The sequence below is a fragment of the Melanostigma gelatinosum genome, assembly GCF_949748355.1.
Source record: "Melanostigma gelatinosum genome assembly, chromosome: 11".
NCBI classification, from domain to species: domain Eukaryota; kingdom Metazoa; phylum Chordata; class Actinopteri; order Perciformes; family Zoarcidae; genus Melanostigma; species Melanostigma gelatinosum.
In genome coordinates this window covers 12,808,939-12,827,088 of record NC_136644.1, presented here as the reverse complement: position 1 = coordinate 12,827,088, position 18,150 = coordinate 12,808,939, and the positions used below count along the sequence as shown (strand labels likewise).

The 18,150-nt window shown below is 40.3% G+C and overlaps 2 protein-coding genes across 4 annotated transcripts in view; both read left to right on the top strand.

The window, feature by feature from the left end:
• patl1 (PAT1 homolog 1, processing body mRNA decay factor) overlaps positions 1 to 7,335 on the top strand; it is a 35,118-nt gene extending 27,783 nt beyond the window's left edge. For 2 of the 3 annotated variants that reach the window (XM_079277994.1, XM_079277995.1), the window contains 5 exons: positions 2,637 to 2,796; positions 3,996 to 4,121; positions 6,489 to 6,580; positions 6,749 to 6,898; positions 7,104 to 7,335. In XM_079277994.1, the coding sequence (XP_079134120.1) occupies positions 2,637 to 2,796; positions 3,996 to 4,121; positions 6,489 to 6,580; positions 6,749 to 6,898; positions 7,104 to 7,125 (550 nt within the window). In that variant the 3' untranslated portion in view covers positions 7,126 to 7,335. The remainder of the gene's footprint in view (positions 1 to 2,636; positions 2,797 to 3,995; positions 4,122 to 6,488; positions 6,581 to 6,748; positions 6,899 to 7,103) is intronic. The other variant, XM_079277996.1, reaches the window with a different exon arrangement.
• Positions 7,336 to 14,036: 6,701 nt separating this feature from the next.
• Positions 14,037 to 18,129, top strand: LOC306784865 (fibrinogen-like protein 1; the record flags this gene model as incomplete). Its single annotated transcript, XM_079279022.1, has 7 exons — positions 14,037 to 14,093; positions 15,055 to 15,223; positions 16,468 to 16,627; positions 16,753 to 16,850; positions 16,931 to 17,019; positions 17,510 to 17,715; positions 17,913 to 18,129. The coding sequence occupies 7 exons, from the start codon at positions 14,037 to 14,039 to the stop codon at positions 18,124 to 18,126; spliced, it is 993 nt and encodes a 330-aa protein (XP_079135148.1). The 3' UTR covers positions 18,127 to 18,129.
• Between the last annotated feature and the right edge of the window lie 21 nt (positions 18,130 to 18,150).

Below are 18,150 nucleotides of genomic sequence, written 5' to 3'. Positions count from 1 at the left end.
AATCAGCATTCAGATGTGTACAGCGTCTTCATTTCCCCCCGTTACAGTTTAAGTTACGTTACCGTTCAGACTTGCTGGATTAAGTTAACGTCCGCTGCATGCGGAACTTTGTCAACTGTTAATGTTCGTCATTATCACGATTTAGAAGGAAAAAATGTAACGTGATGAAACATGCAGCCCCCCCCCGTGTTCCGGTTCAGTTCACGCGGTCACTCATTAACGTTCAACCCGAACACCGGCACATCTGGTTGCAGGTTGTTTTTTTAACTCCAATGAGGATGATTTCGTGGTCAGAATAACTTTCATGACCACGAAACATGAGGCCCAGATACTGATGAGATGATGAGGTCAAAGAGCTTCAGGGAGAGGAGGCTGGTTGTGTCGCGCAGCTTGACGCGGGGCTGAGCTGTGAGTGGAGCTGGGCCTGGATAAAGGTGGAGGTCTAAACAGACGTGAGTACAGCTTTCTCCTGTTTTAAATGCATTGATAAGGCAGGGTATGCTAAATGCAGCCTCTGCTCCAAGGAGATGAACTACAGCAACAAGGGCTCACGTGCCCTCTCATCACACTGTTCACACTGTTCACTGTAGTGACCACAGCCAGTGTACTAACAGTCCCAACAGTCCCACGTTGCTCTCAAGAACCCTGAAGTAATGAGAGGGTTAAGGTGCCTGTACCTTCATTTCAGCAGGTTGCTAATGCAGAGGTGTGTATAGATCACAGCTATTATTTTACTCTCGATAAACTACCTCAGCCAGAGTAGATTATCATTTTCATTTAAATAACTGAACTGGATTGAATGCATATTAATTGCAAATAGAAGATGGGCCACAATTCTAACAGATTTACAGTAACAGTGGAAGTTAATTAATTAGTGCTGGGCAAGTTAACGCGTTAATTTCGCGTCAACGCATTCATTAATTAACGCCGACAATTATTTTATCGCGCATTAACGCATTTTTTTTTTATTGAATTTTTTTTTTTTTTAACTGAAAGACGAGACTATATCTATCTATCTCTCGCGCTCTCTCACAACAAGAGGATGGCAAGAACGGTGGGATAAAATCCAGCAAACATCTTATTGTCAGACTGTCTCATGTTTATCATTTTGTATTGGAGATATGATGTCCCTTCAGGGTTGCCGTAGAGAAAAGGTGACTTCCGCTGCTCTCCCTGGAGACGACTGTACATCACTGCGGTAAAGTCAGCAGACACTCCGATCTCTGTGGTCAACTCAGCAGACACTTACATGTTAGTGCACCTATATGCTGAAATTCATGGTAAACTCATTTAAACTGCACAGATCAGGAGTGAGCGAAGGACTTTGAAAGTTAGCGGAAACATTAACGTGAGACAACATCCGGTTTCTTCAGACGAACATCCGGTTTTCAGAATAAGATGCCAACAAAGTATGAATTATATTCACATTAAGTATAAAACATGCTACCTGCATCTCGTGAACCAAATATTATTGCCCTTTTGTTCATATAGCAGTACTTTTAAAAGCCTACTATTAATATTATCAATGAAAACGAATCACTTTATTTGTACAGGTGATGGTTCGCGCTACTCTTGCTATCTTTGTTTTTATTTGACCAAAACTTTTGAAAGTGAGACCTCTGTCTCAGTGAATTGTGTCTAAATAAAGGTTAATAATAATTAATAACTGAATAATACATTTGTTTTAAAGTAGATGTCTTATCAGTTAATTTTCTTCTCGGAGTACACCAGAATGCTATTTTACCTCATATTTAAAATAAAATTCTTGTATGAAACATGCTACCTGCATCTCGTGAACCAAATGTTATTGCCCTTTTGTTCATATAGCAGTACCCCCCCCCCCCCCCCCCCTTTGCAAGTTTGCAGGTATGATCATGATATGGGGATGTTTCTCATACTATGGTGTCTGGCCTGTTTATCGCATACCAGGGATCAGTTTGAATACATCAAAATACTTGAAGAGGTCATGTTGCCTCATGCCGAAGAGGAAATGCCATTGAAATGGGTCTTTCAACAAGACAACGACCCCAAACACACCTGTAAGCGACCAGCATCTTGGTTTCAGACCAACAAGATTAACGTTATGGGGTGGCCAGCCCAATCCCTGGACCTTAATCCAATAGAAAACGTTTGGGCTGACATCACAAATGCTGTTTCTGAGGCAAAACCAAGAAATGCAGAGGAATTGTGGAATGTAGTCCAATCTGGGCCGAAATACCTGTTCACAGGTGCCAGAAGTTGGTCGACTCCATGCAACAGTTCTCAGAAACAGTAGTTATACAACTAAATATTAGTTCAGTGATTCACAGTAAAGCTAAATCTTCAAGCATTTTTCAGTTTACACAGTAAATGTTTGAGTTTATAAAGACAAATGCAGACTGCTATATTTTTGAACAGCCTAATATTCCTTTTTCTTCACTTTCTGTAAAGTAATAACGAATTTGTTCATGTTTTGATTTGGAATATGGGAATAAAAGCTATTCTAAGGATTTGGGGCTTTACTCACTTTCATAAACACACTGGTATTATTTTGGACAACTGTATATAAATAAAGTTGTTATTATTATGAGATAATTAAAACTGTTAAGATATGCCTATCTACACACATTAATTATTTTTCTCTTCCTCTTGATAAGAGTGAGTGATGAGCAGTGTGTGATGATCATGTCGGTTAGGAAGGGCAAGCGGCTCATCTCCAGGCTCCTCCCCTTCCTTCCATCGCCTCAGGCTGCCGCCGTTGTCATGGCAATTTCCCGCAACCTTCCCGCCCTGGCCAAGAAGGACAAGCAGGACCAGGTAACTGGTGCAACATCATGTTCACACACAAATCCAGACAGTTCCAGTGAAAACACCAGGTCCTAACAGAGGCTCTTTGCTGATCTCTATTTTCCTACATATATCTGTATTTATTCTCACTACGTAGGACGAGTAGGCATCCACAGCAGCGTCTTTGTCTGTGTCAGTAAAATACATAAATGTGTAATGAAAATGAAACATGTCAGTTTGTTGTTAAATATTTCAAACTTAAAAACATGTTTCAATGGACTTTGGAGTTACCGTACTGATTAGTATTTGCTGCAGATCCAGTCATTTGTTCCTTAATTTCGTTTTCTCATAACCTGTGCATAACCACTGAACAAAATCTGGTGCATGCATTTCACAATTGTCTAATTATTGTCTCAAATTTTGACTTAAGACATGTATTTTCTTTTTGTCCAACGGATACATTTGATCCCAAGCATAATCAAACTTAGAATCCAATAAAATAACGCAGGGCTTCTTGTTGAGGTCCCGAGTCACTTTGTTTGTTGTTTCACTAACTCACAAAATTCATGTTAATTAGCTACAGCTGTGTGACATCAGCTAAAACTTTTACTTGCTACAACTTGTTAAGACACTTTTATTATTCAGGTTATTATTAAAAGCCAACATCTTTCATTTAAAATTGCACGTTTAAAATTATGATTTTTGATCTTCTCTATATGGATAAAAACATAAACTAATTTAATTACAGCATACAGTACTAACATGTATAAAAATATTTTCTAGACATATTAACAGTTTTGATTTAGTGTTTATTTTAGATGGGAAGCCATTAGACCCTTACTTGGTAACTAACAGCCTAAACAAAAACTGCTTTTATTAAATGCATGCAGTTGCTGGGGAAAAGACTTTCAGGTGAGCGACTATAAAACTCTATGGGAAACCCTGTGCTGGTGTCTCGTGATTAAAAACAGCATTGTGTTACAATCGGATGAAATAAGACAAATTAATTGTACCTGTACTGTAAGGTTTAATCTATTAAATGCCACTTAAAGACATCGATGCCCTACAGTTAATAAGAGTTATTAAATGTCTTGTTCTGCAGTTTCTCATTCTATCAATAGAACATGTCTCCTACACAATGGAATAAAACCAGTTTAATAAACTCTGAAATGCTCTGAGCTTCCTGCTAGTAGCAGCTATCTTTCATCCTCGGTCTGTGCTCTGTTCAGGTGCTGTGCTGGTTAGTGGGGCCGGTTTCTGCAGTGATCCAGTCATTGTCAAGCTCCGCCCTTACAGACTTGCTCCAGGAGCTTCAGGGCAGTGAGGGCCAACTGGCTACATTACTGCACAACAAGGTACACGCATGCACACACACACTGCAGAATGATCTAAAATACAAAGTAATTAATTAACTTTGTAGCAAAGATGAGAGAAAGTTGATCCTCTGGTCAAACTGATAAGTAATGTTCTCACTTCAACATCAAACCAACTGACTACGGATTTAAACAGTTGGAGCTACACTACACTGTAGTTCAGCAAACTGTGTGTACTGATGCCTGCTCAGTCCAGTCTCAACATAACTTCAAAGTTTGATGTTTGTAGAGCATGCAGATAACTGGTACTGCATGTCATGTATAATGTTGCACGGTGTATCGATACTAAAAAGGTGGTTTAACGTACGTTACCCGTACGTTAAAAACAATACGATTTTGCATATATCAATATATGCCAATATATGCATATATCAATACTTCATTAAAATAGCGCGCGATCAGAGCACACTCACTGTTCCGCTCCCTGTCATGCTGCCTGCAGGCATTGACTGCAAGGGGGCGGGGCTGCCCAGTGCTCACACACGCAACAGGCAGCGCTCACTCACAGCGAGTGATCGCAGGGGACACATGGCAGTGCATGAGCTTTTGCTGACCGTCCTCTGCTTGTTTCGGAAAAAAGATGCCAGAAGTGAAATCTGGAAGTACTTTGGCTACATTGCAGACAGTGAAGGAAAGCCCACTGATATACAGAGACCCGTCTGCAAAACTTGTTTCAAAGCCACACAGACCAAGGGAGGCAACACGTCAAACATGGCAAAGCACCTTTCAGACAGACACCCCGAACGTTTCAAAGCAAATGTGATTATAAACATGAACACCCCCAAGCTCACCCATATACAGCCTAACACGAGTAGCCTTAGCCTAGTTTGACGACAAGCCTATATGATCATGAGGTCACAATACACACAAAAGTGTACTAAATGACACACAATTGATGCAAAATGGCTACATGCTGGTGGAGCCTGAAGGTGGATCTTGAGCTAATTCTTTTTATTTTAATTTTATTAAAAATAATTTTTCCATGAATTAAGATAAAATATGAAACTCACTATGCAAGTAAATGAAGCATTGTTTATCCTCTCACAGACAGTCAGACAGATGCCAGCAGAGACACAGTTCCCTTCCAGCTGTGTTTGAAAGCCAGCGGAAATATGAGAGAGGCTCAAAAGATGCGAAGAGGTTAAACATTAATATTAATGCCATTTGTTAAGTGTTCAAAAAGCTGGGCAGGAACAAGCTGGTAAAAAAGGGAACCACACAGATGTTTTATTTATTACTATTATAGATTTAAATACCAGTATCGTATTTGTGGTATTTTATCGAATTCTGGTATCGTATCGGGTGTCATGATACTTATGGCAGGTATCGTCTCGAAGTCATAATTTTGGTATCGTGACAACCCTAGTCATGTAGTAAATGGACTAAACTGCTGTCACGTCACCAGACTGATGATTAATTGACCTCAAAAGACACGGCTGTCGATCTTCTGATCTTCTGTATTTCCTAATCGACAAGAAATGCCATTAAGAGACAGACGAATGTATCTACTGACAGGTGGCCTAATGTAAGGCCTATGTATTCCTTTATGCTCTATTGTTGTCCAGAAACTATTTAAGCACACATCAACTGTTTCACTGGGTGACATGTTCACTATCCGGCTGCCATATATACTCACTAGCACTCCACTTGTGTATTAATCCGCATCGGAAAAATGTACTACTCTTTGAGTAACATTGGCTAAAAACTAAAATGCCCAGTGCTTCACATTACTGCTTTTAATAATCGTCACGGCCTCTGAACACAAGAAACACACTGGTTTTAAACTGCCCATAGGAAGAATTAACCTATAAGAGTCTGTCCATTCTTGGTTAAAGGCTCTAGTCTCTCTGAACACTTTTCTCTATATGGAGAACATCATGTGAAATATCTTCTGACTCACGTAATTATTCTACTCTTCGTTCTCTTTCTGTGTGTGTGTGTCTGTGTGTGTGTGTCTGTGTGTGTGTGTGAGAGAGAGAATCTCACTTGAGTCGGGAAACCTGCCAGAATACGCATATTTGATTGGCTGAGCTGCATCACGTGATGCGATTTACAACGCATGTACATTAATTGGTCAGTGCGTTTCCTGCACTGCTGAACGAGCCGTAAAGGCTAGAAAAGCTGCATCGGTTAAAGTAGAAGCGCTCCAGCAAAATTTAATAATTCTCAGTTATCTATCAGTTTTAGGGCCAGGGTCCGGATACAACTGCGCTTGGGTCCGGATCCGGCCCGCGGTCCCCCTATTACTGACCCCTGTTGTAGAGCGATCAAGAGAAATGGGAGGCACCGGAACCAACACCGAACATACACACGTTACACACACCTTTTTTTTTGTTTGTTTGTGTCTAGTTCGGTGTGACACTGCTGTATCTGATCCTGAGTGAAGGAGAGAGGATGCAGAGCTCTGATCCCAACTGTCAACTCATGGACGACAATCGATGGTAAGCTATTGGTGTGTCAGTGATGTTGTCATACTGACTCATTCCAAAATGGTTCCGTTCCCTAATACAAAATGTTGCCATCAGTTATTTGTTGTTCCCTCGTGTGTTCTCGTCACACTTTTGTTTTTGTTTTTTTTCACTTCTGCTGACCACCACCTTTCCGTCCAGGACTGAGTTGGTGTTTTCAGTGACGAGGGAGTTGCTCAGCGTGCCCAGCTCATCTCTCTCTCCTCCCCTCTTTACGCCTCCCAACCTGCTCTCCCTCTTCTCACGCTATGTTGATCGGCAGAGGCTGGAGCTGTTACAGGACAAGCTACAGTGAGTTCCATCAACAAACACAAAAAGTGGCATGTTGCTTTTTTGTGAGTTGCAGCAGTCAGTGTTGTAAATAATCGTGACGTGTGTTTATTTAGGATATTTGTTATTTAGTTATTTACTGGTCTCATGTTATTTCACTGTTGCAGGAACACAATGTGCATAAGTATGGAAATACAAACTAATGGTTTGTTCCTTTCTCTCACAGGATCACTTCTTTGTCCAGTTAGAAGTTACAACAGATATCAACACAACTCGCTCCCGTGTGTGTGTGCGTGTGTGTGTGGTAAATCCCTCGTGGATTGAATTTTAATACCACATAATCTCTTGTCACTTGTTTTTCTTTGTCTTTAGTCTCTGGAATGAAATCTGCATTTTTAAATATCTTGTTTACGATTATGCCTGTGATGAACCTTCAAATTAAAAAGTATTTCTATATGCTAGTGTTTCAGTCCAATGTGGTCCTAACCAAACATTGTGTAAAACAACATTAAGTGCTTCACTTACAACATTGTCACACTCACGATGGATAGTTCTGAAAAAAACAGAAAAAACAGATGTCTTTTCCAAGCATTCTTCCACCGCCTGCATTACCCACAGTGCAAATCGACTGCATACAGTAGTTGGGTTTTATGCTAGTAGCAGCTAATGTAGCCTCTTGCCTGAGCCAGAGATGAGCAGCGGGCTACAAGTCTGTTAGGCTCACTTCTTTTCAACTCCACACCCCCAGATTATCTTTCATTTTGAAACAGTGTTCAGCACCAACAGAAGATGACTCAAGGTCCCCTACATATACAACAAATGACATGAAAAATGCATGTGGTTGACATAACTGTCTAGAGTTCATGTTTGCTAAAGATTCATGTTTATAAGTTGGTGTTTGGTAAACCTAATTGGATTAGCCATCAAAAGATTCCATGACTGGCATTATTTTAAGTGGTCCAAATGGTCAGCATACCCAGATGCGTTCTAATAAGAGGAATTAGTTGAAAATACATGTTTACAAGTTTATACTTTTTCAAAATTGATTGTATCATAAAGGGACCTGACTCCTATAAAGAAAAAATTATTAATAATCAAATGGAAATACGAAAGTGAATGTCTTAAAGACTCGTAATATTATGTATAATGCTTATGACATCAGTGTATTGGATCTTTCAGCCTTTGTATTTAATAAAGCTGCAGAACATTTTTAAGACCTCACTTAGCCATAGAATCCTCTGCCATCTCCAGGGGTCTCATAAAAGAAAATGCTTCAGTACAAGTCCATGAAAGTCAAAGTGAATACTAATTTATATTGTCTGATTCTGAAGTTTTTTTAATTCATGGATAGGCCATTGCATCACTGGAATGTTATTAAGCCACACTGCGCAGTTTGTGATGTACCACATTCAGAGGTGTTACTGTACATGACTGACAGTCACATGCCAAGGATTTGTAATGTTCACAATATAAAACAACCCTGCACATGTGCAGCATCTGTTCCAGTAAGTACAGGGGAATAAATAAAATGTATTAAAATGTTTTTATGCTTCCAGAGAATGTGTAATTTGAGAATGAGGGGTGATGGAGAGGAGGCAGTGAACATGGAAGTGAAGGATTCAATTCAGTTGCCTCCACTGAGTGACTGTGGCTCAGTGGTTGAACAGGGTCATCCGGGGATCGATCCCCGGCTGCTCTAGTCAATGTTTAGTCCTTGGGCAAGATGCGTAACTCCAAATTGAAAGGTTGGTTAGTCCTGATGGGCAGGTGGCACCTTGCATGGTAGCCTCTGCCATCAGTGGATGAATGACAAATACAGTCTGTATAAAATATTCCAGTGACGTGAGTCACTAATGTCCAAAATTCTAAATGAACCTTCTCAATGCAAATCATTTAATTACTGTTGCAATTGAACCATTTCTAAAATACAAGTGAGCAGATGTGGTAAACACTCACATTCTTTGTACAAGCCACAGTTAAAGCACAGGTGTGGAAATGCATTGAGTAATGCACGGTACCTCTATCTTAGTAAAGGAAATTGAAATCATTGAGGCGAATGCAAATTAATCCATGGTATGAGAGAATTAAGCTAAATTCTTTACAACTAACAACTCAAGTTAGAATGGATGTTGATGCTGTTATGGCAAACATGCTTTAATCCATGTTAAAATAGCGAGGAGTACATTTGTGAATACCATTTGTTTCTCATAATCATCACGTCTTCTCTGCATTTTTTTGTCCCAGCGAACGCACTTCAATACATTTGCTTTAATTGTTAAATACTAATATAGCGTGCATTGCGGCCGTGTCTTCAGGGTGAGGACCATCCTGTCTTCATGTCCCATCTGCTGCCCCCTGATGGCCTGAAAAGACAGCACAAAGAGTGATTTTGCATTTGCAGGGGAAGTAGGAAATGGAATGGTTTCAGTGTACTCTTGAACAGTTAAAAGTTGAAGCACATCTGATGCAATCTGGCATGGTATTCAAGAAGGGACTACAATAAAAAGATAAACGCTGCTTCTCTGACATCAGATTTAACCCTTGGAACAACAAGGCAGGACTTAAACCTCGTAAGAACCAGGCCAGAGACTGTAAATAGAGTATAAAGTCGATTTAGGAATATACAATAATCAATGGTGTCGCAAGCTCTCCTGAGATCCAGCAGTAGAATCTCTGAGGTGGAATTTGAATTCATAGTAAACAGAAGATCAGTTACCACTTTTATAAGTGCAGTTTTAATAGAATGAAAGCGGACTGAAAAGATTAAATAGTTGGGCTGAAAGTTGCAAAGTAGCGAGGGTGCGAAAGAATCACTCGGAAATTTCACTCTGCTTTTAAATTGAAGAGGAGAATCTTTACTTGAGCTTCAGAAGAAAACTGATTATGGTGAGCATTTGTCATGCAGCAAGGAGGTACACACAGACAGACATTTGTATCAGTACTTCTCTGACTAATACGCGTCTGTTCACAAGACTAAAAGGCAAATTGAATTCTGGGCTTTCCTCGACATGACTTACATGAGATTTACACCTCAATGCTACTTATGTTGCCACAAAAGACAAACTGAGTTCCTATCTAAATCAAGGGGCGACTCCCCACTAGGCTCCTCACAACAACTCACTAGTCCAAGTTCTTTCCCACCGGGTAGTTCAGAGGGTTTCACCCATAGGAAATGGGCTGTCTCAACACACAGCTCACACTTGGCAGACACTTAATGAAGGTACAATATAAAGATAAAAATAATGCTCTTTGGTATTTTTTTAAAATTCAGCCTGGTGACAATGCCAGTTGTAAGTGACAAATATTCAGTGTTGTAAGTCCCAGAGATCTTTAAAACGTTTTGCTGGTAGGGGTGGAGGAGGCAGGTGGTAGTAAGGCAGTGTTACAAGGATTTATTTAATCTAAGTTTGGTTCTAATCAGAGTTCAGCGAAGCTAGGTTTATAAGAAAATGAAGTTCTCTGTTGCACAATTACTAAATTGGATTTACTAAACTAGTCTGTTTAGTTAAACCAACAGTTTAATCAATAAATTGCTAACCCGAAGATGAATTAATTCTCAATTGCCTTGCTGTCAGGACCATGTAGGTTCATAATGGCTGAGCAGAGAGGCCTAAATTAATAAATAATAAATTAATGCAGCAATATGGACAAATAATAGTTAGTGGGTGTATTGTTCCTTACTGTACTCAACAGTACAGGAAAAGAAAAGAGGAGATGGAGCAAACTGGAACCGTCAAGAGAAAGTACGTGAAAAAGACAGACGTGATCCTTTGCAGAAAGTGCAACAAAGACAGAACGCCACCGTCACACCTTCAGTACTTTGGGAACACTGGTACTGTCTGACACTCAGTCATTTGAAGAATGGAGGGCTATGCTGAAGAAGCGGTGTTATGGGGAAAAAAAGCCAGGAGATGAAAACCCTCCAGCATCGTAATATGTTTGGATCTGTGTATGTGTATGTGTGTGTGTTTTTACAAGTAAGTTGTTATTTATGACTATTTGATTCCGTCTCCAATTTACAATTGAACACAACGATGCAATCTCAATTTTTGAAACACAAGTCAGGTAGCGTATTCGTTGAGTCAGGATTTTTAAATTGCTAGAATTCTTTCCACTGTTAAAGAGTTTGGTCACTGTTCTCCTTGTGTTGTCCTGGGGTAATTTTTGACCCCAGAGGACATTTAATGTCTCTAAATAAATGAGATCATATTTTTGGTTTAATATTGAATGACTTTTCCTAATTTAATGGGGACAACTGGGTAAACACAAACTCAACATGTTGATATGTAAAGTGATATTTAAAGCCATTAAAACACCCAAAAAATATCTCTTTCCAATGTTAGGTCAATCAGTGAGATTTGATGGTGATCTGCATATTTCTCCATAGTCCCGTAACAGGGATTCTGGATGTGTACGGGTTTGGGGGGGGGGGGTTGTTTTACTTAAAGGGCTATTTAGGTAGTCACTAAAGGTGTAAAGCATATAGTATAAATTGTCAATCAATTCTATGCTTTAAAAACAGTCAAACCAGGTGGGGTCATTTTTGACCCCAGAGGACAACAAGTGTATGGCAGTCGGGAGGACAACACAAGGGTTAAGGCCAGGGGCCCGCATGTGTAAAATATTGTTGGATATCTGATCCGTGACCATCTTGTCTCGTCACTTTAACGGTCTTGTCAGCTGATCAATGATCCCACACCAGTATTCCAATGTTCATAAGCTTTATGTACACTGAATATTTTTATAATTTTTTACTGTATTACTGATGATTGAGATCGTTTCTGTTACAATTTATTATTGTTGTTATCATCATGTTGTTTCAACTATGTAGAAATAGACAACAGGTTTGGATATTTCTGTGTTCTTGATGTATTCCCTCTCTATTTATGTTGCACTTTACATTTACATTACATTGTATTGCACCTTTTAGTTTATTTATACCTTAAATGTATTTATGTTACACTTTATTATTATCATCGTTTTTGTTTTTCTACAATGTAAAAAATATAAAACCGACTTTTCTGTGTTGATAACTTCATCATCTTCTTCATATTTATTGTTGGAATGCTGTTAAGCATGGAAAATATGACCAAATTGACAGCAATTCAATGTCGGACAGGTAAAGTAAACTTTTATGTGTTTGTTCTCTTTATACATCCATGGTTGTTACACGGATTATCGCGAGATCTCGCGATTTTCGGGGGTTCCGCTTCTGAAACGCTCTCGGTGGGGCAGGTCGCATATCGCGGAGCACACGCCCCCGGTGGAATCAAATATGTACCGTACCTATGTGTGTGTAAAGAATGCTGATCTGAAATATGAAAAACAACCAGTAGTCAATGTGCAAGCTGCCAATTGAATGGTGATTTAAGCTACTCTATTGTGTTCATATATTTGTAAACAGTGGCGGCTGGTCAATAGAGGGCCATGGGGCATGGCCCCACCATGAGCCACACAAAAAAAAAAAATTATAATAATTATAATAATCATAAATTATACAAATTGTCAATATTTGTGTTTTTGAACTATGGAATGTACCCAGTAATGTGTGTAAAATATGATATCTGCGCAAAATATATGCTTTTCCTGCTCGTCCTCTCAGCCTGTGTGCTCGTCTGCTCCTGCTCTCTGCCTGTGTGCACGACACTCTGAGAACGCGCAGCTTGGGGGGCCTGATCGTTTTGGCCCAAAAGAGGCGGGTCTATGAAGCAGTTTAGCCAATTGCTGATTCAAGATATAAATGAGTGACATACAATTTAGCCAGTGGCGGCTGGTCAATAGAGGGCCATGGGGCACGGCCCCACCATGAGCCACACAAAATTAAAAAAAAATAAATGAAAAATAAATTATAATAATCATAAATTATACAAATTGTCAATATTTGTGTTTTTGAACTATGGAATGTACCCAGTAAAGTGTGTAAAATATGATATCTGCGCAAAATATATGCTTTTCCTGCTCATCCTCTCCCCCTGCGTGCTCTCTGCTCGTGCTCTCCGCCTGTGTGCACGACACTCTGAGAACACGCAGCTTGGGGGGGACTAATCGTTTTGGCCCAAAAGAGACGGGTCTATGAAGCAGTTTAGCCAATTGCTGATTCAAGATATAAATGAGTGACATACAATTTAGCCAATCAGCGTACTCAAATAGATTCAGCTGTGGGCCAGAACGATCAGGCCCCCCTCGCTGCGCGTTCTCGTCAGGAGAAGTCTCTACAGGCGCCCGCGCCAGCGCGAGCACGACTCCTCCAAGCCCCGTTTGAGAGGAGAACTTTGGCTGAGATTCTGCAGCCAAAGAGCTGATATCAGATCAGCCTGACCTCACAATCAGACAGCAGACTCGCGGGAAGGGAAGCAGTACATGCGAAGCTTCTGTACTAGCTGTACACCAGACAGGTTTGGCTAGCTGGATGACGTCATGCTAATCATTTATTTAGCTTTTTAAAACAACAGGGACGGATCCAGCACGGACAGTTACAGGAGTGAGGGATGAGGAGGTAAGGAAACATGAGAACACCAGGACACACATGAGAACTCTGTCAAGCTACATATTAGACAAAGTGAACATCTGTTCTTCTACATAGTTGTCCTCAGTCTCATCTGCTTAACTTGGTCATGGAGACATCAACGTGTAATAGAGATGTTAAATTAACAGTGAAAACTCATCATAGCTTAATTTAACATCAGTATTCATAATTACACTTCATGTTTACTTCTCCTGATCTTTACCTCCTATAACAAGGTCCATAGGGGCATCTCAATAAATACACGTTATATTTTATTATATAAGTATTATTTACTGATTGTTTTCGTGTTGGAATAAATGTTAAATATTCAACTGCCAAGTAATAATGCATGTTTGATACTTACATTTGTTTTTGCATTAAATCATACTGGGATGTTTGCTGAAATTGATAGGATGGCCCTACCTAGAACATTTTCCACCAGCCGCCACTGTTTGTAAAGCTGAAAGAGTCAGTGCCTCACGGCACGTCACTGGTCCACGTGCAGTCTAATAATCTCCAGCCATACAGGCATGGGGAGAAAGCAATGGACAACATGAGAGAGAGGGAGGAGAAAGAGAGAGAGAGAGATAGTCCGTGAGACTCTAAAGACTGCAAAGACCACAGAGTGTGGCAGTTTGATTCAGATCACTGATTATGGGAATGCTGAGGATATTAATGGCCTTTCTTCTTCACATAGCTGCCTCTCTGGCGGTAAGAAACACCAGCTCATTTTCACGATATTATACTGTACTATTGTTTTCTAATCATTCCATTTTCCTTGCAGATAGTTTTTTTTGTGCAAGTAAAGTAAGATTTTGCCCTTCAGGTGATTCGATTTTTTGTGTGGTTGTGATATTAAAAAATGTCATTTACAAAAACACTCTTTGCTCAAACCATGTACCCGTTACACTGGCTAATCCACAGACCCCACAATGGACAATTTTTATAGGGACTATTTGTTTGGTAAATTACTAATTCCAATGCAAAACTGATCATGGTGGGGTGTTTGGATTATCCAAAGTAACAGGAACTTTGTTTCTGGAAAGATGTGCTGCTATTCATGTTCTTAATGTAGTTTTTCATCGTTAAAACAATTGCTGAAGACAAAGCAGACATGGTAGGCCAAATATCTCAAGTGGTACCTATTTAAGTACGTATGTTTCTGTCAGATTCAGTACCTTGACGCTGGTTTTGGGTTGAGGGTGATCAATTCATGTCTGCTCTCGATAGTTATGCTACTTGTGTGTCAACAGCTACTTGTGTGTCAAAGCTGCTAAATAGGTTTTCATCTGAAAACCTATTTAGCAGCTTTACTCTGGGTAACACCGGATCCCCAAATAAATGACATACTAAAAACGTGCTTGAGGGCAGCCTTGACAATAAACCTGAACAGGTGTCAGCAGCCTTGTTGTTATCCTGACCTCCATGCCCTTTTCACCTGTTTGGTTTGTGATTGTTTGAAAACTGCAAGAATCATAGATTTTTTTTTATTCTCATCTCTATGTTCATCACTTAAACTGGCAACTTATGTTTCCTGACCAAGGAGATTTTAGAGGGTTAACTTTCTTTGCATAACAGTTGCGTTTTTTATCCAAGAAGCAAGTTGTTGACTGGTTCTGACTGTAACCCTGGATGTACCAGTTACTGAATTAGTCTTTTTTTCTCTGTCCAGGCTCCTGTGCCATGTGAGGAGAAGGTGATCCGTCTGGAAGCGGAGATCCGGGATCTGATGAAGGTGATCAACGACCAGCATCGCTACATCCAGGAGCTCCACAACAGCCAGGCCCAGCAGCTAGAATACATACCCAACTCATACCTGGGCCCCAAGAATCTCTATAGAGGTAGGGAGAGATTTCCATTTGTGTTAATTGTATCTGCCTTCACTTTAAGGCTTCTTATATGCTACCTGCCTAGGTACCTACACACCAAGTTAATTACTAGCTACTTATACTACCGACTTAAGTCCTGGCAGAGTCTTTAGCACAAGTGTTAGAGCTATGCTAATTAGTGTTTTTAATTATTCAATGATAAAGGGCCTGCTTAAACCCACAGAGAATAATCCCCAACTCTGCAGTTTCCCCTGTTACAGAGCCATTTACCCTCTCATAACAATTGTAGTTGTATGAACTATCCAGCTGCAGCAGTGTAATGATAAAAATGTTTTAACATGTCATTATATTTTCTGTGAGATATGTTGCTGTTAGAAAATTCATTTTGTACGGGCGTCTGGATGTCTGAACACATTGACATATTTGTTCTGGTACAGAGGTCACTTTTCTATCTTATTCTATCAAGCGACCAACGTGTTCTTTCTGCAATCAACTGCTTCTTGTTAGACTAAACATTTTTGCCTTAGTCTCCTGTGTGTTATCTGTCTCCTCTGTGCCGGCCGGTATAAATACCTTGTTTTGATTCTGCATCTCTAGAGCATTTCACATTTCACTGCAATACGTGGTTGTGTTTGTGTTCTCTGTTTGCAAACATTAAATTGACTTTTTGAAACTTTGATCATTCATCAAGACTCTGTTTTTATGTTAAACACTTTGGATAAAACCAATTTCACTCCTGAACTTTTGAAGGAAATATTCCACAACAGCAGGTGTTTTAAACACTAAGCCACAGTACGCTACCTGCCCAGCACCAAACGACAGACAATGTTTGGAACTAGCTGGCGAACATAGTGGAGCATTTAGCGGCTAAAGAGAGAGGAGTTGGTGAAGACCCAAACAGAGCTCAAAGGAGAATGAATGTCAAACTTACATTATCTGGTGACCTGAAATCAAATGAATGCTAATCTTGCTTTGTGCCTGCTGGACTTGTAAATGGACAACTTGTTAGCCAAAACAACTTTGTACTTTAGAGCCCTGACAACCAACTTTTATCGAGCAGCCAATCAGCAGTTACCATTTCGCTTAGTCAACACCTCCACAAAACAGCTGCTTCACAGGAAAAAAAACCTTCAGCTAAGAAAAATCTCACAAACATGTAAAGCAAATACATTTTTGTGTTTGTATCTATTGTTTCCAAAGCTATTCTTTATCTACCTGGTTTGAATATTTAATCTTGTATATCTTTGTGCATTCAGACTGCTCCGAGGTGTTTGCAGAAGATAACGTGGCCAGTGGGCTGTATGTGATACGTCCAGACGGCTCTCACACCGCTCTGAGCGTCTACTGTGACATGAACAACGGAGGAGGATGGACTGTCTTCCAGAGGAGGAAAGACGGCAAAGAGAGCTTTGACAGGTGTGTGTGTGTGTGCGTGTGTCATCTTGAGACACGTAAAAAATTGGAATTGACAATCTGCATGTGTTGAGAAATTTGACATTGTGAGTGAATGTAAAATCAGTACATGCCCCGGGTCTGTGCAGAGCGTGGGTGGAGTACAAGCATGGATTTGGAGACCTCTACTCACCTGATGGAGAATTCTGGTTGGGCAATAAACCTCTACACGATCTCACTTCACAAGGTGTGTCTATCTGTATGTGCGTGTGTGTACACGATTTGTTCATAATAGGAGCGTTGCCTCTGTAACTCTGTGTCTTTTAGGAAACTACGACCTGCGGATCAACATGGAGGACTTTGAGGGAAATCAGCGCTATGCAGAGTACAAGAACTTCAATGTGGATGATGAAAAGGTGAAACAGAGACACTGTAAAAACAAACAAGTAGGAGAGTGTAAAAATAAAAAGAGACCTTGTCTCATAGGTGAGGGTTGTAATACTAGTTATAGCAACCAAAAGTTGATTCCTTCAACAGGATTCAACATTTTGAACCAAGTTTACATTTTAAAAAATCGTATTCTCCTTTGTGGAATCAACGTATTTTTGGAAAATGATTTAAATTCTGCAGACTGTATTACATCAATTTCTGTCTGTAATCCACTGCATTATTTTTCTATCTTGTAAAAAGAGTTTGTAACCCTCTCTTCTGCCCGTCTGTCTAGCATTATTTTTCAGTCTTTAACCTTGCCCTCTATTCATTTCCCATAACAGTGGGCTCATTATTTAGTCTATGCATGGAAACAACAGCAAGGACATCTGGCGCCATGTAAAAATACCAAAGCGCTTTTGAAACATCAATGATTCATTCAAAACTCTTTTCTTTGACTCCCCTGTTCACTCAAAGGACCAGTACCAGTTACATGTGGGAGAGTATACTGGGAATGCAGGAGATGCCCTGACTGATGTCCGCGGTTCCCCCTCTGCTGGGAAGAAATGGACCGGTCCAGACAGTGGGGTCAAGTTCAGCACCTTTGACCGGCTAAATGGTGGTGACGCAGAAAAGGACGCCAGGTGTATCAGACACAGCAAGTCAGGCTGGTGGTTCAGCAGGTATACTTAGAAACTAAATACTGCAGTCTCACTGTGGCACTACAGTTATGCTGTGAAGAACCACATGTGCAAATGAATCGAGGAAAAACAAGGGCGCAAAGTTCAAATTGGCAATACACACACACACTCACCAGTACAGTAGTTACTGCTGGCGAAGTGTCTCATATATTTCTTTTTATTTTACGTCCTCATCACAGGTGCGATTCAGGCAACTTGAACGGTCACTACTACAAAGGGCCGTACCAAGCGATGACCGATGATGGGGTGGTGTGGTACACATGGCATGGTTGGTGGTACTCCATCAAATCCGTGGTCATGATGGTACGAGCCGCTGACCTCGAGCATCCGCCACCAGTTCAACTCAACCCCAGCAAAGCGGCAGGCAACGTCATTGAAGTTCCTCATGGCTGATAGCGAGCAAGTGGTGGAAGCAAC